The sequence below is a fragment of the Numenius arquata genome, chromosome 6, assembly GCF_964106895.1.
Source record: "Numenius arquata chromosome 6, bNumArq3.hap1.1, whole genome shotgun sequence".
NCBI lineage: Eukaryota > Metazoa > Chordata > Aves > Charadriiformes > Scolopacidae > Numenius > Numenius arquata.
The window spans coordinates 66,276,546-66,302,501 of NC_133581.1; the positions used below are offsets into that span (position 1 = coordinate 66,276,546).

At 53.4% G+C, this 25,956-nt stretch overlaps 1 protein-coding gene across 2 annotated transcripts in view; it reads right to left on the bottom strand.

The window, feature by feature from the left end:
* Nucleotides 1–432: 432 nt before the first annotated feature.
* SAMD4A (sterile alpha motif domain containing 4A) overlaps nt 433–25,956 on the bottom strand; it is a 110,520-nt gene continuing 84,996 nt past the window's right edge. Inside the window, exons 3-12 of one of the 2 annotated variants that reach the window (XM_074149354.1) lie at nt 22,569–22,832; nt 15,934–16,043; nt 15,190–15,276; nt 12,265–12,559; nt 10,430–10,515; nt 8,063–8,181; nt 5,104–5,305; nt 4,683–4,809; nt 2,973–3,056; nt 433–698 (exon numbers count right to left, since the gene is read on the bottom strand). In XM_074149354.1, coding sequence (XP_074005455.1) covers nt 670–698; nt 2,973–3,056; nt 4,683–4,809; nt 5,104–5,305; nt 8,063–8,181; nt 10,430–10,515; nt 12,265–12,559; nt 15,190–15,276; nt 15,934–16,043; nt 22,569–22,832 — 1,403 coding nt within the window. In that variant the 3' untranslated portion in view covers nt 433–669. The remainder of the gene's footprint in view (nt 699–2,972; nt 3,057–4,682; nt 4,810–5,103; nt 5,306–8,062; nt 8,182–10,429; nt 10,516–12,264; nt 12,560–15,189; nt 15,277–15,933; nt 16,044–22,568; nt 22,833–25,956) is intronic. The other variant, XM_074149355.1, reaches the window with a different exon arrangement.

Below are 25,956 nucleotides of genomic sequence, written 5' to 3' on the forward strand. Positions count from 1 at the left end.
CACACACACACCCCCACTGACCCTCCGCCTCCGCCGCCCTGTGCGCAACGCTGCCTCGAAACCGCGGGTGCTCTGGGCTAAACTGAAAGGAAATTTTGGGGTTAGTTTTTGTTTTTAAAACTCTGGGCTCGCCGGGCCAGTCCGGGCCTGAACGCAGCGAAACTCAAAAGGATGGGACCACCGGCCCTAAAGCCCCCGGCGGGACGGGCAAATCCTCCCCAAAAGGGTTTTTGGTCACACACCCCCTGCGTGATATTCCCTATTCATTCGTATCCTCGTCCAGAAGCAGGGTTTGCCCTTTTTTGAACCCTCCGTTGTCAGCACTCTCCTGCCGCGTTTCCCCCCCTCCCCTCCCCATGCTTTTTCACCAACGTCGTTGAATTTTTTTGCCTTTTTTTTTTTGTTGTTGTTTTTTTTTTTTTTTTCTTTTTTCCCCCCTAGCATGGATGTAATAAATGACAACACAAATTCCAAGTCTAATGATATGTTCACAAGGACACTCTACACATTCACAAAATTAAAACAGGAGAGAGAGAGAGAGAGGAGAGGAGAGGAGGAGGAGAGAGGAGAAAGGATGCAAGCTATCGCTGAGGCTCCCTGCAAGCCCCGACCTCGCCGCTGGACCCGCAGCAGTTGTTCTCCCGGCCAGCGTCCCCGTCGCGACGCCTTCTAGATCGTGGAGGTTCGGTCGACGCCATCTGCAAGCGGGAAGGGAGAAGTTAGGAGCAAGCCCCCCCCCACCCTCGCCTTGCACTGGTACCCCCTCCCCTCCTTGGGGACGGACCCCCAAAGCATCCCCATCCCACTGCCCCTGCGCGAGGTGGCACTACGGGGCCACCTCCACCCTCCCCATCTCCCCAAGGGGGTGCAGAAGGGTTTTGGGGTGTCAGCACTCTGCCGGTGGTTCCATTCAATGTGTCCTCCCCCCCCAAAACCGTGGCAGCTCCCTAGCCCTCCCGAGCTGCTGTCCCAACACAAGTCCAGACCCTCTGCCACGTCCCCACGGCGCCTCTCCCAGGAGCAAAGGGGGTTTCCGGGCAGCTGGGATTCACCACGAGGTGGGTGTAAGTCTCAGACCCGCCCCCCCTACAGCGGGACAAGTTCATGACCCACCACCCAGGAGCAGGAGGATGGGGACGGAGCCGCAGGGGGGGTTCCCTTGCCCCCCCTCAGCTAACCCAGCCCTGCAGCGCCCGCACCACAGAGGATGCAAAATTTTCCTCCATCTGAGGACCATGGCAGGAAAAAAAAAAACCCACAGGGGTCCTTTCTGTCTCCCCCAAGCTCCTGTCCCCAGTGTCCCTTGACGGCAGGGACACATCCAGCCCGAGCCCCAAGCCCAGGAGTGAGGGTCCACGACCCATCCCAAAACCACACAAACAACCCCTGTGCCAGCAGCCCCCTCTCCTCCGCCCCCTGGTGCCAGCAGCTCTTACGGCTCCAGAAATCAACACCCAACAGCGTTTCCAACCCTCTGGCCCCAACCACCCCCCGTCCCTCATCCCAAATCCCCATCCCCGGGATGGAGAGCGGCCGGGGGGGGGGCAGCTCGCGGGGCAGCCCCCGAACAGAGCACTCCCCGCTACACTCCCCGGGGCACCACGGCCACCTCCCTCCTTAAAACTAAAAACAAACAGGTTTGTTACACCTTTGTTGTTTTGTTTTTTTTTTTTTTTTCTCCCCCGAAGGTTTATTTTTTTTAAGCGCTATTTATAGCACGACCGGTTTGGAGAGGCTCGGGGTATGCGACCTGGAAAAAATAACTCGGAGGAACAGTACCCTGCAGAGGAACAAGACAGCTAAGCCTCGCCTGGGCACACGCCGGAGAAAGGCTTCGGGTGACAGAAGTGTCCTTGTTTTCCCGGCCGGGGATGCCGCCGCGGCGCTGCCAGGGCCCCGCTGCCTCTTACAGTCCTTGCTCTCGCGTCCCTCTCCCCGGGACGGGCTGTCGCGTCGCTGCAGGGAGCCCGGTGGCACCCATCCTCCCCGAAGGCTCCCGTCCTCAACCGCTCGATGCAGTCCGGGGACTGCCGGGGGCGAGACCCGAGCTGGTTATTCCGGATGGTCTGATGATGCCGGTGGCCGTGCTCGTCCCATTGCCGGGGGTTGGGGGGGGGGTCATCCTTCGTGCTTGGGGGTCCAGTGCATCGGCGAGGGGCACCGGGCGCTTCTGGTGCTGGTGCGTCTTGCTGCGCTGGGTTCTCCATCACGCTGCCGCTGCTTTTTCCATCTTTCCTGCTTGTTTTTCCACCTGGTCCTCCTCCCTCCCCGTGCCCGTTATCCACCCGCCCGGGCTGATAACCACCGGCAAAACCACCGGCAGATAACCAGTGCCACCGGCACAGCGCCCGGCAGCCCGCGGCAGGGTTATTACCCCCGTGCCTCGGGGCTCCTGCACCCCCCGGCCAATTGAGGGACACCGGTGGCAGAAGGGTAAAATACTCCAAAGCCTGTGAACCATTCGAGCACTCCGGTGCCAAGGGCTTTATCGAGAACTAATAACAGACTAGCGAGCTAATACTAATTATTATTAGCAAGCTAACTAGTGGCTAATAAGCACGGACTCCACTAGTGCTGGGTGCGATCCCTGCATTCGGTTTTACCCCTCTGCCCCGGCTGCCTCGCCGAGAGAAGCCAATGTCCCCATCCGATCTCCCCTGGGAGCATCCCCGGGAGCATCTCTGGGATCTTCCCCAGGAGCATCCCTGGGAGCAACCTCAGGAGCATCTCTGGGAGCATCCCTAGGAGCATCCCTGGGAGCAACCTCAGGAGCATCTCTGGGAGCATCCCCAGGAGCACTCCCAGGAGCATCGCTGGGAGCATCACTGCATCCAGCCCTGCCGCCGCCCCGTTTGCTCACAGCCACAGCCTGTCCCAGCTTTTGGGGGGTGCGGGGCAGGGGCAGGTGCTGGGGGGCTCGGCGGAGGTGGCGTGGACGTGCTGGAAGAGCCCGAGGAGGAGGGAGTGCTCACCGCTGAGCGCGTGCTCCGTCATGCTCAGGCACAGGGACTCCAGCCTGTTGTTGATGTCAGGTTCAGTCACCGGCACCTGGAACTCTGCAGGGAGAAAGGGACAGGAGACCTTGGTCAGGGGACCTGGCAGGGACCCCAGCCTGCCTGCCCCACGCCCCCTGCCCGCTCTGCTGCCCCCAGAGTGGGTGCACATGGGGTAGGAAACCAAGTTTCCCTGCTTTTTATTGATAGGGGGTAAATCTGGGGGGGACACAGCTCAATGGCATTGCAGCAGAAGGCGGATGGAAATGAGGGGTTTGGGGTGATGGTTAGAGATGCTGGGGGGGGAGACAGGATGAGAGCGGGACCCCCGCCCTGGGAGGAGGCAGCCCCAGGCCCTCTCCTTGCTCAGGCCCCACAAAAATCCTCAATAGGTGCAAAACCTTCAAGCTGCCTGTGCAGGCAGCGTGCAGGCAGGGTTACTGCTCGGACGTGGGATGGCAGCACAGACCGGCAGAGCCGCCATCCAGCTTCTCCGTGGCCGCCGCTCGGTCACCCACAGCCCCGCTGCCACGTCCCCAGGGGGGTGAACCCAAAAAAACCCGTGGGGAGGATGAAGTCTGGCGTGCTGCAACGCCCCTGCCGGAGCCATACAGCACCGAAATGCCCTCCTGTCTGCAGCAAAAACCTTTGCAAACACAGCTCTTGCTACCGATGGCCGGCACCTCCCGCTTGCCACCAGCTTGCAGGAACACGGGACGAGGTCCAGGAGGGCTGAGGTCCCCGCAGCCCGATGAAAAGTATTTCAGGAGCCCAGCCCTGCATTATTGCTTATTTTCCTTGCGACTCGGTCTGCATCTTTGGCTCTCTAATCCTCCTACGCCCTCATTCACCGCAGGCTGACACGCAAAGAGAAACCTATTTATTCTTCTTCAGCGCCTGCAGAAATGTGCCCTTGTCCTGGTGTTTAATCAATACCCGAGAACAGACGCTGCTTTTGCTGTACACGACGTTTGCTGCCTAAATTATGCAGTTAAAACACCGCAGGCGTGTGATGCGAGGGGAGCTGCCAAGCTGAAACCATGGCAGAAGCTTATGGATGAGGTTTATTTTACTGGGCGGGGGGGGGAAGGAGTGTATCTCCCTGTCCTGCGGTCTAAATTGTTATGGTTTGTTGGTAATTAAAGGCTAATGAAGGGATACACAGAGAAAAAGGGATGAGCGTCCCCACGGGAAGGATGCTCCAGGTTCAGGGTCCAGGTTCAGCAGGAACCCCCCTGAAATCAGAAGATGCTCCTATATACGGGAGCATTTTTGCGGTGTTTGGGAAGGAAGCACCAACATGGGGGTTGTGAAAAAGCGTCCCTCGAGTGCACGAAGGCAGTCCCTCTGCACCACGTCTCCGCGTCCATGTATGAGCTAAAAAGCTGACGGAAGAGCTATCACCTTCTGCACCTGACATGAAACCCCTCAGAAGGAAGCTAGGTAACGCACCAGCCTTCTATATAGTGCCAAGATGTTATATATATAGGGTCAAAATCCCTGTTTCTGGTTCAACTGACCCAGTAAATCCGACCGGTGTCAAAGATACCCGGCCCGGGCTGGCACAGCCGGCGCTGCCAGCGTGCCAGGAGCGCACCGTGCCAGCACGGGCGATGCTCCTTTTCACGCAGCCTCCCCTCGGTTCGCCGCGGGTAAGCCAAAATAAAACCCCAAATCTCTGCTTCCTACCTGGCTGCTGAAACATCAGCATGGTCTGCGGGGAGGTGTGGACCGGCAGCGAGCGCGTCCTTTGCACCGAGCTGTGGCTCCGGCTGGGCATGCTGTTGCTGCCCCCGGGGTTGGCAAACCAGAGGTTCTGCGGGAAGCGAAGCAAAAAGGGGTGCGGGATGTAAAACACAGGTCTCTGTGCCGTGGATTTATAACCCCCTTGGGCTCCGCTCTCCCCCCTCCGCCTCTCAAGTTTGCCCCCTCCCCACCAGTCCCTCTTCTGCGCCCCACCGCACGGAGGAGCGTGCCACCCAAACTGCGCTTTCTGGCTTGAAAAGTGGGGGAGAAGAGAGGGACCCAGCCAAGTTAGAGGAGAAAAAGCAAAGGAAGCTTGTGGGGAAGGGGACGGAAAAGCTGGAGACGCCAACGAAAGCCGACCAACCTGTCTGCCTTGCTTGAGGATGGCGGGGCTGGCGGCGGGGCTGCGCTGGGGGGTGCCCAGCAGCCCACTGGGGCCCAGCAGCCCCAGGCGGGCGGTGGGGAGGTTGCGGGAGGGGATCTGGAACTGGCGGGGGTTTCGCCGGCCCAGTCCTGCCCCTGCAGATCCGGCTGTCGGTAAGGAGTTCGACTGGCCAAAGCCTCGGCTGCGGAGAGAGAAAGCGCCGGAGGGTGAGAAATGGGTGCCTGAAAAGGGGAGGGTGCTGCGGGGGCGAGCGGCTGGGTTGGTGGGCCCACACCAACAGCCGAATGTCCCCAAGGTGCCCCTGCCTCGCTGCAGAGCACCGGACTGATGGTCACCACCCCATGAACGCCCCACGGCCGTGGGTCCACCGCGAGCTCTGCTCCTGCCCCAGCCCTCCCGTCCCGCTGAGGGTGGTCCTCCATCCTGAACACGCAAGCGGGAAGGAGGAGGTCTGGGCATCCCACAGCATCCTCCCGTCCATTCTTCCCGTCTGCTGGTCACCTTCCTTCCCTTCTGCGCTTTCTCAGAGTCATATTATTTTCTTTTAAACTTTATTTTACTCCAAAACGGGCCTGTTCTTAAATGCAAGCTAAAATAACGCAGTGCTCCAGCACGGCACTGCAGCGAGCGGCACCCAAATTTCTTGGGTTTTGACTTAAACTCTTCATGCCTTTGAGGTGTACAAAAGAGATCTCTCACGTGTGGATTCTCTACTGCCTAATAAAGGTTTATCTCATGCTGTTGGCTTTTCTTTATTGGGAATGCGTGAAAGGCTGGAACTCCTCCCCTTCCAGGAGGCTCATTTTTACAAACGGTCCTCTCTGAGACTTCTCAAGTTCTGTAAAACTTGGTTAAAACGACCTAACGAGTCCCAAGATTTCCCAGGGAGGGACTGGGTGAAAGGCACGTTCATGCAGACGGGGGACAGGATCTGCATCTGCTCCTGTCTCCGCACTGCAAACCCGCATCCAGCTCCCTGCGGTCAGAGCAAAGCCATCTGGAACCAAGACCACGCAGCCCAAATGTCTTGAGACACCAATCTCAGGACACAAAACCATCTTTCCTCCTCCTCGGTTGGACACGCTGGCATCCCTCCCCATGTAGATTCTTCCACTTAAAACCAGGGGAACACCACAAAAATAATCAGATAATCCTTGGAATTCAGCCTACCAACATCTGAAGGGAGCCTACAGGAGAGCCGGAGAGGGACTCTTTGTCAGGAGATGTAGTGACAGGACAAGGGGTAATGGTTTTAAATTGGAAGAGGGAAGATTTACATTAGATATTAGGAGGAAATTCTTTGCTGTGAGGGTGGTGAGGCACTGGAACAGGTTGCCCAGGGAAGCTGTGGCTGCCCCATCCCTGGAGGGGTTCAAGGCCAGGATGGATGGGGCTTTGAGAAACCTGGTCTGGTGCGAGGTGTCCCTGCCCAGGGCAGGGGGGTTGGAACTCGATGACCTTTAAGGTCCCTTCCAACTCTAACCATTCTATGATTCTATGATTCTATGGAAACACAAACAGCGTGGTTCTCCTGACCTTGCAACGTCGGCTTGGTGTCTCTGCCCGATTAGTTGGGCAGCAGGACGGCAACGCTGTTATCAGGTTTAGGCACAGGCAAGGACAGGAGCGCTCTGCAAACCCACAGCCACGGTTCCTCTTATGCTCCCCGTTCCCCCTGCCCTTCTCCAGCACTGCATCACCCTCGCAGATGTTTCAGCTCACCTTCCCCCCCAGCCCTCATCCCTCCCGCTTGTGCGGGCGGCTGCAAACATACTTCAGCCGACACGAGCACGCTGGGATCCCAAAACTGGATAAATTTACTAGGCAGAAGTACGGTGGGGTTTCTTTAAACCTCGTCCAAAAAACGCTCCTGGCATTAAATCCCCATGAGAAAAGCAGGACCGGCCACGTGCTCCTTCCTCGCCCGCAGCTTCCCAGGAGGAGAAGAAACGCAAAATGGAAACCACCCAAAAGCAGGAAGGAAACTGGAGAGAGTCCTGGGCGGCCCCGGGAAAGGGACTGGGATCATTTCAAGCCAACAGCTCTACCTTGTGTTTGGGATCAGCCTGGATGTGCAGCTAAACTGCTGCACCGGTGATGGCCCAGAGCAAACGGGCCCATCAAAAACCTTTGCTCTGGTCTATTCTGCCTCTGATCCTGCCACGAACGCTGAAATCCCTTGTTTTTCCATTCCAAAATTTTCCATTTAATTCCACTGGGGAACACTCCGGTTCCGCGCTCGTTCCTTCTGAACTCACATCCTGGCTGCCCCAACGCTCCCAGTTATCTCCAAACCCCTTTCTTTCTCAGAAAAAAAGAAGAACTTGCACAAGACCGCAATAAAACAGACTTAGCAGAACGAAACCACAGGCTGATGCTGTTGTTAAAACTCATCTAAAAATATCTGTTCTTGCCGTAGCCCCAATGCTTTCCAGGATCACCCGAAATCCAGCATCACTGTGGAAGTGAGGAAACACGGTGTTTGCAACAAATCCCCACCCAGGCTTTCTGGCCACAGACCCCAGCTCTGCACCCTTTAAGCCTTTTTTTTTTTTGCGCCAGTTGATGGCTTTTTGGTGAAACTCCAGCGCTGATGGACTTAGCAAAGGGCAGCAGAAGGGGCAGACCTGGCTTCCCAGTGCCAGGGATATGCTGCATGGCTGAGAAGTGCCGGATTTGGAGCCGGGGAGACGCGGTGGGAATCGGTGGGGTCGGCACCAACCACACGCACGAGCAAACTTACTGCTGCCTTCCCTTCCCAGCCAACGCCTGGGGTTTTATTGCCGAAGCTTTTCCAACCCTCCTCCCTCCTGAAAGGTGGCTCTGAACCCGGCAGGATCCGTCCCTCCCTGCTGGGAGACGTGGGTCCCCTCTTGAGATGCTCTTGCTGGACCCCAGGCTGCTGTGTCCGTCCCTGCCCTCCCGGAATCCCGCTTACCTCCTCTGCTGCCGATAGCCTGACAGCTCCAGCAGGGATTTCCGAGGGAAAGACCGAAAGAGTTTCTGCACCTGCTGTTTCCATGACAGCAGCCGCTTCTTCTGGATCTCTGTAAACGCCTGCCCGAAAGAAAAGAGAGAAAAATAGGAAACAGATGAGTATTTTTCTGGACAAAGCCAGCGGGGATGCGTATATGGGTGTGCGAGTGAAGAAAATCAGCCGGAGCAGGCGGTGGCATGAACTGAGCCCCATCGTCAAGTCCAGAGGGAAACCCGGGTCTCTCAAGGATTTACTTATCTCAGGTGGAGAAAACACTCCGTCAGCGTCCCATGCACCCCAGGCTCTGCCCCCGAGGCTGCCAACCCCCCTGGGCAGATCAGGGCTCCCCCAAAGCTTCCCCGCCACCCCTCCTCGCCCCCAGACCCACTGCTCGTGCTCCCGGCTCCCTGCTTGCTGCTGAGGTTTGAGGGCTGGTCCCCACTGGTAGTGACACTTGTCACCTGGATGTAGCTCTAGAAAATGCTGCTGGGGTTGGAAAATGCTGGGATTTGGAAAGCAGAGCTGCTCTGCAGCATCCCGCATCCCATCCTCCATCCTGGGACCAGGCAGAGCTCAGCTCTGTTCCTGGCACTGACATCCTTCACGGGGGGTCACCCAGGGTGAGCCCCATCACCCTCCCGGGCAGGGGACAGGTCAGCTGGGCAGAGGACAGATCTCCTGAAATGCCCCAGACCTGCAGGCGGGCGGTGTGGGTTACGGGGACACCCACGTGCCTGTCACCACTAACTTTAGACACCCAACGTCTCCACACCGTCAGTAGAGAGGAGCAGAGGTCTCCAGAGGACAACCTGGAGGCTAATTAGTGCCTGACTTGATTGCTCCGAGCCACCCACTGGAGGAGATGCTTTCTCCCAGCGCTGATTACGCCAGAGCCGACGCAGACGGTGATCCTGGGACACAGGCTGGCACCGGTGGGGTGACACCGCGTCACCACGTCTGTCCGGGGCGCTCCTGGAAAATGAGCTCCTCTGCAGCTCTGTGTCTTCCTGGCTTTGCTCTCCAGCCCTGGGAATCTGCTCCCACCATCCTTGTCCTTTTCGTGGTACCTCTGCTCCCTCGGTGATGCCTTGCTCGGTTGTCCCGACACCTTCTCCAGGCTCCAATGCTCTCCGAGAGGGGAGCAAGTGGGACCACAACACGCTGCCCCTTCCCACAGCTATTTCCCACTGCCTGTGCCTGTGCAAAGCACCGAGGAGACCATACCCATGGCTCTAAACCTGTCTTGCGGCAAAACCCAAACAGCAGGTGCCACCACCCCGTATTTTGGGAGCCAAATGTTGGCTGACACCGCAGGAGTTCAAAAAATATGATGAAGCACTTGCATTTTTGCCCAGTATCCAATTATTTCACCCAGATTCAGGATCTCCTGTGCTTCGCCCTGCAGAGATGTGTGGATCAAACCTTTGCATAAGGGCGACTTGGCCACCGGCACAAGGCAAGTGGCTACGAGCCACCTCTCTCCTCTTCCATACGGTGTCTAGCACATTTTGGGGTCTGCAGCCACCATCCCTCTCCAGAGGAGACCCTTCTGTGCTTTGAGAGCATGTTTTTTTTTTTATAAACAAATAACTGAGAAACACTTAAAACTCCTACAAGCGGGCGTGCAGCCATCACCCGGTAAAAGCAGATCCACCAGGAGCAGAAATAAATGCCCCCGGTGCAAAAATGCCAAGACCGCGTGCTGCCAGACAGGAGGTGGCAACGCCAAGGGATGGCTGGTCTGTCTGACAGAAATCACCTGCATGTTCATCCCGGGATTTTTCACAGAATTCCAGAATGCTATGGGGTTGGAAGGGACCTCTGGAGGTCATCTAGTCCAACCCACTGCCAGAGCAGGTCCACCCAGAGCAGGTTGCACAGGAACGTGTCCAGGTGGGTTTTGAATGTCTCCAGAGAAGAAGACTCCACCACCTCTCTGGGCAGCCTCTTCCAGGGCTCTGCCACCCTCACAGGAAAGAAGTTCCTCCTCACGTTCATAACTTCTTATGTTCAAGTTTGTGCCCATTCCCTCTTATCCTGTCACTGGGCACCTCCTCTCATCCAGCAGCTGATCAGACCATCACAAGGCAGATCAATCTCCCAGCTCCAGGTCTCGGCAATTAAGCGAGCGTGGAGAGGGGGGAGCAACATTCCCATGCACCCCGTTGGAGCTACCGCCCGCTCCAGCCCTGTTCTGTCGGAATAACTATTAATACCCTCCCCAAAAAATATTTGTGTTAGGAACCAAAACGTTTACATAAACAGATACTTTGGAAACAGCTTCTAAGTGATGAGAACAACAGTTGTAGATGATCCGTCACGACTCACCTCGTGGATTAGACATTTGTCTATGAGCTGTAAATAGGAACTTATATTCTCTTCGTCGGGTCGGGAAACTAAAAGTTGTGTGCATACTGGAAAAAAAAATAGAGAAGAGAAGAGAAATGGGCATGGGGACACTGAACTGGGGTCTGAGGGGTCCAACAAACGCCTTGGATGTCCCGTTTCCCCTGTCCCATGGGTGAGTCTTCTCATCAGGGAGAAAAAAACACCTTTCCCCAATTCCTGCTTTGCTGTCCTATATTTAGGGCCAGATTCTGTTCTCCGTTACGCTGGTGTAAATCCAGAGAACCCCACTGGAGTCACTAAAATTAGACCGGAGCAAATCAGGGGCGCAAGATTATTCCCTTTTCCTAATTACAACACACCAGAGGCACCGCTGGCTCGAGCTCCTGCTCCTACAGCCAAAATCTACCCCCGCTGTGAACGGATTCCCGCCTTTCCCGATGAGATTTAACCTCTTTTGGAATGAACGCCGTAAAAGCAAATGGAAATGAGTTCACAAAGAAATGAGTCTCTGCTGTTGTAACCCCTGGGCAGGGATGCCTCGGGGTCCAGGACACCTCGTCCTGGCAAGGCTTGTGCCATACGTACAGCTTCGCGCGTGACGGAGGCGTTTGTCACGGACTGAATTCATCAGCGGGTTTAAAATGGGGCCAGAAACCCAGTTCTGTCTGTCCCTGCAGCCAGCGAGCTGGGCAGAAATTTTGCACCAAGTTTTTGTATAGAAGAGGTTATCTATTTTTTGCAAAAAAAGTCTGAGATAGGGACAGGGCTGATACTTCTTCGTGGGATCCCAATGACTTTCTTTCTCTTCCTGGTCCGTGTGAGCCTGCGAGGAGATTCCCCTCCCCTCTTCCCCAGGGAGATCTCCCTCCACGCAGCCGGCACTGACAACTCAAACGTCACTGAGGGGAGTCAGGAGATGCCCAAGCTCATAGAAATTTGCTCAAAGAGCCCCGTCTACGGCACCGGAGGTCGGTTCATACCTCACATGGCTCCTGGGCACCTCCCAGTGTGTTTATCCTGCTGCAAAGCCCCGCGCCCCACACCAGCTATGGAATGGCACCTGAGTATTTTGGGTGTCCTGCATCTAAATTAGGGCTTAAAGAGAAGCTTGGACCCAGCTGATTTGCACTCAGGACAGCTCACACTAAGTCCACACACCAGTGCTACCCCACACACAAGAAGAGCAGGTCCAAGGGCTGCTGCTAAAAACACCTCTGGACCGGTGGGATGCTCCCGGGGCTCTGAATGGGAAGGGAGAGGATGCTCTGTCCCCGACCTGGGGCAGGGAGAGGATGCTATCCGTCCCTGACCTGAGGCAAGGAGAGGATGCTATCCATCCCTGAGCTGGGGCAAGGAGGGAATGCTATCCATCCCTGAGCTGGGGCAGGAAGAGGATGCTATCTGCCCCTGACCTGGAGCAGGGAGAGGATGCTATCCATCCTGACCTGGAGCAGGGAGAGGATGCTATCCATCCCCGAGCTGGGACAAGGAGAGGATACTATCTGCCCTCACCTGGGGCAGGGAGAAGATGCTATCCATCCCCAAAGAGGAGCAGGGAGAGGATGTTATCCACCCCTGACCCGGGGCAGGCAGCCCATCCTATCACTGCCCTTCCCAAAAATCACTGCTCACCTTCCCACCCACGCTCTTGCCTCTTCCCACAGCATGATGGGGCCTCAAAAAAATCATCACCCCTAGGATTGCTGCTTGCAGGGGTGCGGGGAAAGGCTGCTGCCAGCCCTGCCACCGCACACACCCTGCCCTGGAGCAGCTCTCCCTAGCGAGGACACCAAAAACAAGTGACAGCCGCTCACCTTTCCCCATCACTCTGGTGAACTGTCCGGGCAGGTCACCTTCGGGCAAAGGGCCCCCCCCCGACTCGCCCTCGCATCCCGGTAAGTGGTGCTGCTGTATCCCCCCTGCGGCAGAGTCCTTGCAGTCGGAGCCTTGGCTGTCCGAGCCCAGCAGGGAGGAGGGGTGATGCGAGTCCGTGTCCCGGCTGTGCTCCTCCGTGCTCGAGTTTTGGGAAGAGTAGGCTTTGATGGGGGTGAGGATCATTTGGTGTAGCTCCTGCAGCGGGACACGCAAGTTGCCACCTTCCAGGATGTCCTGCGGATTCAAGTGGAGAGAAGAGGGTTTGTCTCTGCAGGGACAACAGGAGACATCGGCTACGAACCAAACCCCTACCATTACGCCCCAGAAAATCCCCAGCAAAGCCGACGGCCTCCCTCCTGCTCCAGGAGGTCTTTGCTTAGAGCCGGGGACTGTGGAGCTGCTGCAGGGACTGTGCCACATCCATGGATGTGCTCAGACCTGAATCCCCAGAGATGAACGTGCCCCGTCAACCACTGGGACCCAAAACCAGCAACAATCCAGCTTCAGCCTTTCCAAATTTCCACCAGGAAGATGCAAACCCCACGAGAGCGACTCATCCCGTGAGATTTCAATGCCCAGACCAGCGGGTATCTTGCTCCTTCCCCAGCAATAATTGTGACATTTCAGCCCTATTTAATTGGAATTATATTTTTTAATGTGAGCTTGCCTCTAAGCTTCCAGCACTGCCTTCCAGCCTGGCTCTCCATTAACTGCTCTGCCCCAAAGAGCTCACCATAGCATCCTTATGCCCTGGGACCACCGCAGAGCCCAGGATCACGCTGAGATGCAGGAGCGAAGCTGAGATGTCCCCATCCACACTGGGATGGGCTGCGGGAGCGGATGCAGAGGGGAAGGGAGGGTTTCAAGGGGAGCAGGGTGGGCTGTGGTCGGACACAGAAGAAGACACCACGAGGCTGCAGGTAAACATATCCCCATAGCAAAAATATTCAGCTTGGAGATCCTGTGGGGAGAGGATTTGGGTACATCTCCAGCCTTGCTCTTGGTTATAGCGTGGATCAACAACTCCCTTTCTAGGGCCATATTCTCCTCCCACTGATGGGAAATAATTGTATTTTTGGTTTTAATGTAGCCTGGACCAGAACAGCTCATCGCAGGCTCCTGCAGGGTCTGGCTCCTGGGACGCTGCTTGGAAAGAGGCAGTTTTTGGGGTGAGTTCTAGGGAAGAAACACAAAGTGGGTGCAGAGGCTGCGAGCGAGTCAGCTGAAGCCCTGAAATGGTTGTTCACCCTCATTCCTGCTGCACCCCCAGCTCGCTCTTAGATGTCTTAGCTCCACTTTTCTCGAAAACCTGGCGTCAGTCTGCTGGGCAGTACTTTTTTGGGGAAAAAAAAATCCTACTCTGCTAACCGGCGGAGGGGGATGGAGCTGCTCTTCCCAAGAAAGCAGCAATCTTTAGCAGCGAGACGCTGCCCAAAAAACAAATCAAGTCCCACACATGCTCTTGTTTAGTTAAAAAAATAAAAAAAAAATTGGATGGGAAGCCTGGAAAACCAGAGACATCCCCTCCCAAGTCAAGCAGCTCACAGGCAGCTCTGAGCCCCAGCAAAGCGGGACCCGGTCGCAGCCCCACAGCCCAAACCCACCCCAGGAGGGCTCAAGAGCAGCCCCTGACACTTTTCTCCCTTATTTTACGGCGTGCGTGGCTGGTTGTGTCAGCTGAACTGGGCTCGCCCCCCCGCACTGCCACAGTCAATCAATACCATATTTCAAAACCCGGGTGGAGAAGCGGGGGAAGAGGCTGGGCAATCGCCTGGAAAACACATCGCCCAAGCAAGCTCCATCCAGCGGGCTGTCTCTTGGATTTAGTAGTTATTATTAATATACGGAGGTAAATACGGCTTTATTAGCTCCTGCCACACTCCGAGTACAATCCCATATTATGAATAAATAGTGGAGCAGTGAGCTAACGAAAACACCAATAAATAGCAATACACCACATAAGTATTTAAAAGCCCCTAGCGGGAGGCTCTGCAGGCTGCTGTTTGAAGACAGTGCAATTAAATATAATATAATATTGCGACACTAAATAGTGAGAGGTCGGGTGAGCTGCTCCCAGCCAGTCTGTGGTGCTAGTCCTTCCCTAAAAGCCATTTCTGCGGAGTTTGAGCTTTTGTTGAAGGGACAAAGAAGTTTCTGTTTCTTCTCCTTGGAAATCCACGCTGTTGTTCAGGCACTGACCTTTGTGTCTGGCTTTTTATTTGGGGACAGACTGCCTATATGATGCTCCAGAAAAGCGCAGTGGACCTGATGGACACTGGGAAATCACATCTGTTTTTGGGGGATGGAGATAGGGGCAGGACTCGGGGGTCCCCGTGAGGACTGCTCTGCATGGAGGGGTCTCTTGAGAAGGACAGTGGCATCGAGATGGGAGAGTTAACCGAGTGGCCAAGGGATAATTAGGGGTTAAAGGCTCAGCCCAGCTGGTTCTCCAGTGGAGAAAGAGGACCACGATGGCTAGTGGTGGTCCTGTAGCCCGGTTCAGCGGATGGGTGACCACCTTCCCATCAGCATCGCTGGGATGGTGCCCTCCATCACCCGGAGCTCAGGTGTTTATGGGCACCCTGGAGCTGGGCGGGACTTGTACCAGGGCTGCAGGGTATATCCATCCCAGGGTATATCACTCCAGCATGAGTGCCAGAGATGGGTTAGGACCCAAAATACAGCCCCAGATAAAATCTGCATCTGGTACTGAAGTGTTTGAGACACCACTCAGATGCTGCAAAGCCAGCAACAGATTTCTCTGCAACAGATCCCAACATGTGTAACCAAAGAGTGTTTCACTCCAGAATTAATTCCTGGCTTCTTGAAAAGGAGGAAATACCAAAATGGTTGTGATTACTTACCCTTTCTAAAGATTTGAGCAGGTTTTGTCTTTCTTTTAGCTTTTGGATACTGATGACTATTTTGTGTCTTGCGCCTTTGGTAACGTTCTGCAAAAAACAGCACAAAAACTTGGCGTTAACTTTTCCGCAGGACAGCCTGGGTGAGCCCAAATCCTTCCTCCCCTAAACAAAAAGGGCTGCTATAAATTAATCAAGCTTCTGAGTGCAGAGATTAGCAGGGGACATAGAAAAATCACTTAGAGACTTGCTGAAGAAAGAGATTTCCAGCTAGTCTGTCCCTCCCCAGTACATCTCACACAGGGAAGGCAAGGTGTGGACTGGCTCTCTTCATCCCTAGGATAATGCAGAGGTAAATCTGAAAGTGGGGACATTTTAAAAGGTTCACAAGGCAATCGGCCACCAAAGCCCCACTGACTTTAAAGGAGTTGGGTACTGCGGTCTGTGCCCCTGAAACTCGTCAACTTAATCCCAATTGGAAAAAAACCCAAGCACGTCTCCCATTGATGGGACTTTTATGCTGGGACTCCAGTAAGAAATCTAGGACATGGCCTTTTTCAGGTACAATGTGGGTTTTTTTCACTTGCTAAGACTCAATTTCCCTTTTTCTGCTTGCTTCCCAACCACCTGCAGCCAAAACGCCTTCCATGTGAAGAGACAAAAAGAGGCATTGGAGATGTCTCATCTACCGACTGCACAAGAGTTGGGACCACGGCTGATCCCCTTCACGACCAACGTGGGACATACTTGTGCCTCGAGCTGGCATTCGGTGAGGGCCATCATCTCCTCGTACGTCATCTGCGAGAAGAGGGCGGCGTACTTGTGCAGCCGGAGGCTCTTCAGCCAGGCTGGGACATCTGCAGCACAAAGGTAAGGAGAAGAGAGCTCCCGTTGAGTCCATGACAACACTTAATCATGCCCAATAGCATCAACAGCAACACGAGGAGTTGATTAGGTGCCATCCACCATCCCCGTGGTGCTTCAGACACTGAACTTCATAGAACCTTCTGGAGGACATAGTGCTATGGATATGGATGGTAGGAGGAACCAGCCCGTGGACGAGGACATAGTGCTATGCATGCTGATGGTAAGAGGAACCAGCCCCAAGATGAGGACACGTCCTCAGAAGTTTCTGTGGTTAAACCACTGGGAATTAGCCCACGGGGAGGTGGCGTCACGCCACTGCACGCCAAGCTCTATGCTGGCCTTTTCCCAGGAACATGGGAACTGCCGAAGCTAACGGCGTGGTTGAGCTTAGGACGAGCAAATGGCTGTTTTGCAGATGGCAGACACTGATTTATGGCATGAGGGAAGATGGTATGTTGTTTAATTTAAATGGCTCCTTAAGAGGAATAAAGGGATTTTTTTTTTTTTTTTGAGCATGGGAAAATGATGTGTGCCATCAAAGATGGTCCCACAATCTGTTTCAGAAGGGTGACTTGGAGCCTCAAAATGCACCAATTGAAATGACCTCTTCCTTCCCAGTGATTATCTGCAGCGTAGCACCACTGTGCCTGGCTGGATGGGTACCCAAAAATACTTTTACCCTCCTGATATCAACGTGGTTTCACAGGGAGGTACCTGGGAGGGGAATCCTTCCTCTGCAACATGCAAAACCCCACCAGACACCATGATGGGGTGTCCTCCACAGAGAAGGCAATGCGATATGAGCCTCCCCAGCTCCAGCCTGCTCAGCAGCTACTCGGGGTTTCACAGGTTTGGGGGGCCCGTGGTGACACCCCGCAAGGGAGGAGAGGGTCCCTGCGGATATCTGTGCTGCAGCACAACACCGTGCCCATGATGATGCTTTTGCTTTGCATCCTAAAGGCGTCAAATGCTGTGCCAAATCGGGACCTGCTTTATTTAGCACCTACAACCCAACAATAGCTCTGCTGTAGCCTCCCGAGCTCACGCGCTCCGGTCCCGGCAATACCCTTGTCCATTAGTCCTTGTCCTCTTCCCCACCAGCAAGACGCCCAGGAGCCCCGTCTCAACCAACAATGGGTGCAGTAACAATGAAAAACCAGTGTTTCAGCACCAAACAGCACCAAACCCCACACCTTGAATGGAGAGAGCAGCTGGAGGCTCAGGAAATATCTCTTTTGGGGCTAAATACAAATTAACAGCAACACTTCCCCTCTCTTTGACCATTCCTGAGTTGATGTAAGGGGTATGTGTCGAGCAGGTGATGGACTCCCCACCTCCTGATGGTGCCGGAGAGCCCAAGGGGAAGGAGTGATGGCTGGGTGAGGCTGCCCCAATGGGGTTCCTCTGCCCAATGTGCCCACCAAGGGGGAAGAAGTGGGGGCTTGCACTGGTTTTGGGAGGGCTTTCTACCCACTATGTGCTTCTGCTGCCTGGCTGGGGCTGCTGTGGGTGTTGGTGCTCTGCTCACCACTAGCGTGAGGACAACCTTCATGGACACCTCCAATAACCTTCGCTAATGTGGCCAACCTCAAAGGTTTTCCAGAATTGCTTCAGAAAGGGATAAGATGACACAAGGAGGACAGACCCAGTGCTGGGACATCCTGCAGCATGGGTGGTATCAGTCCAGAAAGCCCCACACTGCTGAGCGCCAGATGCAAGTCAAGGATCACTGCAGACCTTTTCCCAAACCAGCACCTCATCACTGGAAGGGACAGGGCAAGATAGACCATTGGTCTGGTCCCCCATGGCAATTCTTACATCTGCCAGAAGTCTCCTGCTGCCTGCTGCCCGGGCTGACCCCAAACCACACTTGCATCCAAGCAGAGGTGATGAAAGTGACCCCCAAATGGTTCTTTTTGCTCACACTCTCCACCCTCTGACACAGGTCAGGATTTGCGTTTCAGTGAAGTTCCTGAAACGCTGCACAGAAAGATCAACCTCACACCAAACACGGGGGCAAAGTCGTTACCGAGCACGGACAGGCTGAACTTTGCTGTTTTCTGAAAGTCCCGACACGCGACAGTCCTAAACAGTCCTAAAACCCACTATCAGAGGCCTCTTAAATCGATCTGGTCAAAAAAATTAAAAGCTATTAGCAGAAAGCCAATTAAGAGCTGTTAGCAGAAAGCCCTCTGTCTCCAGCGCAGGTGAGAAGTGCAGGGACCAACAGCCTTGAACTAAACTTCAATTTAACACAAACCCACCCCGTTTCAGCGATGACATGTTTAAATCTGCCTGATTTTGTGTCCCCTGAGGACATCTGCCTTTGTTGCACGTCCATGCCGATGGCAAAGCCCATGGGGATACTTTCAGAAGAAAGGTGCCACTTCACACAGACATTAAATCTTGTAGAAAACCCATTTCGTAGAATCATAGAATGGTTTGGGTTAGAAGGGACCTTAAAGTTCATCTAGTTCCAACCCCCCCTCCCATGGGCAGGGACACCTCCCACCAGACCAGGTTCCTCAAAGCCCTGTCCAGCCTGGCCTTGAACCCCTCCAGAGATGGGGCATTCACAGCTTCTCTGGGTAAATCGAGATCATCGCCAACCTTTGCAGAGGGTCAGAGAGCAGAAGTAGCTCTTCTCTCCCTTTACATCAACCTCTCTGGACCACCTCCTAATTTTGGGGAGCTATGATGGTCCTGGGGCACCCTTGCCAGAGGGGATGGCAATCCCAGGAGCAGACTGGGGAGAAGGAGCCACCCCAGCACAGAGAGACGGTGGTGGGGCTTTCCCCCTTCCCTTAGGGAAGAGGCAACCAGGAGGTGCGAGGTCATAGAATCACAGAATCATAGAATGGTTAGAGTTGGAAGGGACCTTAAAGATCATCGAGTTCCAACCCCCCTGCCATGGGCAGGGACACCTCCACTAGAGCAGGTTGCTCAAAGCCCCAGCCAGCCTGGCCTTAAGCACTGCCAGGGATGGGGCATCCACAACGTCCCTGGGCAACCTGTTCCAGTGTCTCACCACCCTCACAGGAAAGAATTTCCTCCTAATATCTAATCTAAATCTCCCCTCTTCCAATTTAAAACCATTACCCCTTGTCCTGTCACTACATCTCCTGACAAAGAGTCCCTCTCCGGCTCTCCTGTCGGCTCCCTTCAGATATTGGAAGGCTGCTGTGAGGTCTCCCCGGAGCCTTCTCTTCTCCAGGCTGAACAACCCCAGCTCTCTCAGCCTGTCTTCACAGGGGAGGTGCTCCATCCCTCTGATCATCTTCGTGGCCCTCCACTGGACCCGTTCCAATAGGTCCATGTCCTTCCTGTGTTGAGGACTCCAAAGCTGGACACAGTATTCCAGGTGGAGTCTCATGAGTGCAGAGTAGAGGGGTAGAATCACCTCCTGCAACCTGCTGGCCACGCTTCTCTTGATGCAGCCCAGAATCCGGTTGGCTTTCTGGGCTGCCAGTGCACGGTGCCGGCTCATGTTGAGCTTCTCATTCACCAACACCCCCAAGTCCTTCTCCTCAGGGCTGCTCTCCAGCCATTCTCCGCTCATCTAAGGTCATCTAAGGACATTTTCATAGTCCTTGGAAAGTCAAACTTCCTAATGATCTCCATGGAGCAGCGAGCCGTCCACCCGCGGAGCGACTCTTTAATCACCAATTACCAGGAGCTAATTGCGAAGTCATGGCACGGCTGTCAGAAAACGCTGCGACTGATGTGAGCAGCAAAGGGAGGACTTCCCAAGCTGCTCACCTGCACTGTCCCCTGCAGGCATTAAGCACCGGAGTTCAGCCGGCACGTGTAGATCTGGGTGCTGATATGGAAATTTAGAAGGAAAACAATCCACCCTGCCATATAGATATATATAAATACACACACAGGCCAACGTATAGACAGGACATCTTCAGAAGTGCCCTTCTGGCAACCCTCCTCCCGTTGCACCCCAAGATGTGCCCTGGGAAGGGATGGATGGACAGACGGACAGGCTCTGCAGGGAGCAAAGTGTCTGTATCTTCCCCTGGAGAAACCAGGGGCTGGGAAAAAGCCAAAGGGTGCTTTTCCTTCAGCATGAAGATAGATGGAAAGGACAGAAATAGGTGACATCAGGGAAGAGGAGCTGTTAAGCCATGTCGGATGGGGGTCTGTGGTGGGTCTGGTTTCCCCACTACCCTCCTGCATGCCCAGGAGGGTGTTAAAGAAGAAGCAAGGTGACCGAAGACACGGGTGACACTAAGCCACAAGAGCCCGCAGGCGCTCGGGGAGACGTGGCTGCAATTCAGAGAAGGGACTTGGCAAACTGAGCAACCGGCCTGGATGAAATAAGAGGCAACCCAATAAAAATGCACAAAGTTGTGTGTTTCTGGAGGAACAAGAAACGGCACGAACCGAGGGCAGGGAACGGGCAGTCCTTTTTTTTTTTTTTTTTTCCTTTGCAGGAAAGCTGTGGGGATACAACGGGTCACACGCAGCCCGCGGCCGTGTGTTATTTGAGGACGATACAGCCACAGGAACGCCGTCTGTACGGCAACCAAGACTCTGCTCTGCTCCCGAGTCCGGTTTTGGGCAACACACCTTCAATAAAATATGGATTTTCTGGAAAAAAACCCCAGCGGACAGAAGCAAGAACAACCCCAAGTTTAGAAAACACCCTCTGGGAAGAAGCTGGATTGGTTCAGCCTGAAGAAAATATCGCGGAGGGGGGAGGACAAGACAGTCATAGCCACCAAAGGCTGTAGACATCTGTTTCGCACGTCCCTGGACAGCGGGACAAAAGCAATTTGGCTGACTCAGCAATGGGGGGAATCAGGTTTAGATGTTTCCAGACCTTCCCCCAGAGACGGAGGATGCTCAGGAAGGGATGGCTTGAGGAAGGACAGCCATCTCCCCCGGGGGAGATGCCGCAGCCAACAGGCTGTCTTCATCTGTGGAGTTTATTTAATTGATTATTGCTGGTAGACTGCCTGGGCAAGAGCACCCTTGGGTTTTGCAGATTTGGCCGTACAGGTTGACTCTGGGAAAGTTTCTACCCACACAGGTCCTGGAGCTGCAGCTGTGGATGACAGGGAGCCGAGCTCCCTGCATCTCCTCCCCAGCTCCACCAGCAGAAACCCAGAGAAAGGTAACATTAAAAAGACTCCACCAGCTCCTAAGAATGGTCTCCTTGATCTGACAGACTGCAGGATCCAGCCCCAGGCATGGAAAGCCTTGGGGATCCATCATGCTGATCACAGTCTAGTCTTCACCATGCTCATGGTGACCCTTCCAAGCCAGCCTGCAGGTCCACCATCAGGTCACGCAGGCAGCCAGAGCCACAGGTAGGCACGGAGCCTACAGCACTGCCAGAGATGAAACGCTCCCTGAACTACCTCATTGGGTGCTCGTTAGCAAGCGGAGGTGCTGAGAAGCAATGCCTGGCCCTGAGAAGCTGTCAAGCCACATCTGGAGCCCATGGTCCCCACCCCAGAGCAATGCCACGGTGCAGAGTCCAGCCAGGGAGAGGGCTGAGCCCCCAGCATCCGTCTCAGGGGGGAACCGTGAGGGGTTTTTTTCATGCATTTATTTCATCAAACAGAGCCAAGTCAAACGCCGTCCCACATTACAGAGATTTATACATACCTAAGTAGAAGGTATGTAAGTCTGTAAGTAGAATAAAATCAGACCCTCTGACTATTTAAAAAAATACGATTATTTCCTTATGTTCGTACATCATCGGTCTTTACACAACAGAGTTGCTCTGCATTAATGAAAACTGCCGTTGTTTAAATCAGTCTCTGATTTCTGCGGGTTCGTTTTCAGTCATTTTGTTTGTTCACAGGGATACACAGCCTACGTGTTCGCCCAGGTTTTATCTATTTATTCCTCTACAGCCTGAGTTTTGCTCTCCATCTTTGACTGCAGCAACAGGGTTTCGTTTCTGCCTTGTTTACCAACAGGATCACCTGTCTTTATTGCTAAAATCTCTGCGAAATGCACATGTAATGGGAAAAACAGCCGAAGGACTCGGGATAAATTTACCGTGAAGAAGCATCCCAAGCCAAAACTTCCCCAAACACATGGTGGGTATCAAACACCGCAACGGTAAATCGCACGTGGCTTGCTACACCTATGCTAAGCTATTTTTCACTGTAATTAGAAAAAAACAAAAAAAGATAAAAGAGCACCACTCACAGCCAAAAGCCACAGGCTACGGAAAAAAGCCAGTTTTTTTGGAAAGCTGGCAGCTTGCAGGATTCTGGGGCAAAACCATCCCACCGGCACCCAACTGTAAGACATCAGATCCGTACCGACCGCTGCTTGAAAGAAAATCTAACTTATTCCCCTAAAGCTAAATTCCTTGAGCCGGGAAGAAACGCCGCAAGGCCCCGTTTGGTTACGAGGATTCTCGCCCAAAACCACCAACCGAGCTCCACGCTGCCGGGAAAATGGCTTTTCCCCTCCTGCCTCTGGGTGCTGGGACGGGGATGGGGACCGGGGAGGGGCGGGGGGAAGGCGTCTGGTTTTTCACTCACCTTTCATCCCACTCCCTTCCTCCTGGAATGTGTTACGAGCGGAAGGCTGATCTTCTAAATGTTCACTCCCACCACTTCCCGAAGAGGCTACACTGCTTTGTGGAGACAGGGGGGCATGATCGGAAGGGATGCACTGGGGTCCTCTAGCTCGTAAGTCCTCATGAGACATCCATCCATGTCCTAGAGGTTGGTTTGGCACATTCATGGGTGGGGTAAGGGACACAGAGCGTTTCAAAGGGCTGTGGTGTGTCTGGCCTGAGAGAACTGAAAAAAAAATAAAATCAAAGAGGTTATTCCCCCCTCGCGGCCCGGGATGCAGCAGAGTCCCCCGAAAAAAAAAAAATTAAAAATTCAATGAAATCATAAAATGGGTGGTGGTTGGCCACGGTGCCTCGCTGATGGCTTCATGGTGCCCACAGCTACCTGAACCCTACCCTGAGCTCTCCGCTTTGTCTCCCGGGAAGCAAAGGGGACGGGAGCACCTGCAGGGAGACGGGGTTACACGAGCTACGCCGGGTTGCTTAAGGAAAGGTGTTGTGTGGATTGCATCTTTAGGAAAAAAAAATGATGGAGCAGCTCCGGAGGTTTTCATGTATCGACAGCAAACCTGAGGAACAGGACCATGCTGGGTGCTTGGATGCTGCCTCTCGCCAGCCCTGGAGGCCTTGCAGGGAAGGCATCGCTGCTATTGCAGGCGTAATGGGAATTTTCAAGCGACGACACTGAGGCCATGAAACTCACCCTGCTAAAATCACCCGGACCTGTATCTTTCCGGGAAAGGCATAAAAATCCCCAAGATGGGAATGTCCTCACGCAGACCCAGGGAAAGCTCCTGTGTCTCTCCCTTTGGGTTAGGACTTGGCTTACACCCCAAAGCACGAGCATTTACACATCTGCCTAATGCCATCGCGGGGGTACTTATCATCCATGGAAATGTCTAAGCCTTGTTGTGTCCTACTAAGATCTTGCATTTAATCGAGCTATCACCAGTGACGAGAGCATCCCAGCTCAGCCACCCATCAGGTGAGCTCCCACGCACATCCCTTTTAACTCTCCGCAAAAGCAAACACCCAAAGCATCGGTGAAAATACACCCATGAGAAAGAGGTGAGGCTGAATCCCTCCCCCCCCCCCCCCCCCCCAAAAAAAAAAAAAGACCTTTGGAAACCTTTGGATTTGTTTTTCCTTCCCAGTTGTACAGGGGTTCGTATTTCCTGGCTGAAACTCTGCTACCACCAAGATCAATTTGTTTTTAACAAATCACTTTTAACACCGCTCGGGAAAGAGCGATGCGCCAGCTCCTGTGATCTGGAGTTATTCCTCGAGAAAGGCTCTACAACGGGCAGGTATTTAACTGCCTTTCAGTCAAGTACAGAAATATGCCTTACGTAGGCTAAAGTCTTAAAAAACCCCAAATAATAGATTTTCTGACACTTTCTGGTAGAAGTGTTGTAACTTGAATAGATTTTTAAATATAGTCTTTACTAAACGGTCTCTCGTTTTCGCTGTTCTTCTTCCATACTGTCTCATTCATTTTTACTTATCTCCTTAAAGATTTAGATATCTTTTCCTCAGGTCTGTTGGTTAGCAGGGGTAACATGTGATATTTAGAGAAAAAGACAGCTATGGATGAACTACCTTTGTTTCCTGTAACGAAAACTATGAAAAGATCGGTCTGCTGGCTTAACAAAATTCAAATTCCATCACCATCCATTCAAATTCCAAAGTCACTAAACTGCTGGTTAAACCATAAATGCGGTTAACGTATTTTAATGTACAGGCTTAGGATGTAAAACACTTGTTTAATGTTTTATTGCAGTCACTCTCAATGAAATTAGCTCAACTTCACGGGGGCTGTTTCCTGATAAGTGAGACCAAAGGAAAAAAAATCTCTGGATTTAGCCGTCGCTCAGCCGAGCTGTGTCTCATCTCCCACTGGGATAACCGGGACAAGTGCTGGATCCAGCGCTACGGGAAGGTCCTTTCTGGTTTGCATCAATCCCAAGCCAAAGTTGCTTGTTTTCAATGATGTGGCCCTGGGTACAGATGTGGGGTGCACATCGTGATGGCTGACGAAACATCTGCACGGCTCTGTTAACCAGGACTCATTTCTAGAGACAAGAGCAAATTCTGCAAAAATACACCAACTTCTCAAAATTAGCAGCCGTTAAGCTTCATTGTGGGGGAGATGAAATGAAAAGCAGATTTTCTGCTGCAGGGAAACTTGAGGCCAAAGGGGTTAAAATGACCTTTCAGCCCATATGAAACAGAAATCAAAACTTTTCAATTTTTCTTTCAAAATCAAATTTCTTAACCCTGGACAAAACCTGGGGGAAATTCATCGTTCTCTTTGCTTTTCCTCCTAAAGCACCAAAGCCCTGAAGCTCCCCAACCCCCTTTTTTTTTCTCCCATCGTTAGGACTTCATCAAAACCACTCATGGCTCCTCCACGTGTTATTTCCCAATATAAACGAGTCTTGGCGGAAAACCCCCAGCCCAGTGTGCTGTGCTGGAAAAGTTAAGCCGGGTTTAATTCCCAGCTAAAGGCTAGGGGAAAACCTGCCATCAAAGCCATGCCTGCTGACCAGAAGTGCAATGAAAATGAGCAAGTAGCAGGGTTATAAAAGGAGGGGAGAGGGAAAACACCAGAGCTCGTTTGCATTTATTAAGCACCTGTAAAAACCAGCCGGTGCCACACGCAGCTGATGGATGAGGCCAAAAACCTGCGGATTTCTGCAACATCTAAATTGTTCCTATTCCTCAAAGTGTTTTCTCCTACCAGCATGTAACACTAGGACCACGCTGCGCTGGGAAGCAAGGGGATGGCTTATGGTGAAGAATTTGTTCCCTTCCCATTAAATACCCATAGAAACATCTTCCAGAAGTCTCCTGGCAGAAGAAGATGCCAATGAGGACCCGGGACTGTTTTCAGGGCAGTGTTATGTTTCCTCAAGTTGTGATGCATCCCGATGGGGAAATGGATGGGTTTAAGAAGGTCTTGGCCAAGCTATTTCAGCCCTTGGCTTTGCAGTTGTACCCCAAAAGCAGCACCCTAATGGGGGTCTGTAGATGTCACATCACCCTCCCAGAAGAAATAAGTACTTAGCATTAAAAAAGAATAAAATATGGGGAGAAATATGGGAAAAAACCCTGCTAAATCAGTTGAGCATTGCAGCGGCACTGCCTAGAGCCCCCTCTGTGCCCGCTGTCTCTGGCTGCGGTCGCACAACGGGCTGGATAGAAGCCACCCCGAGTTTGGAAAAACTCTGGTTTAGGGAATATTTGTGCCCTTCAGATGAAGGAGAGATGCAGGGGAACAGCTAAAGAGGAGAGGAGCTAATTGTCCCCCTTTAGGAGGTGAAGGGCTGCTCCGTTAGTGCTCCCTCCCG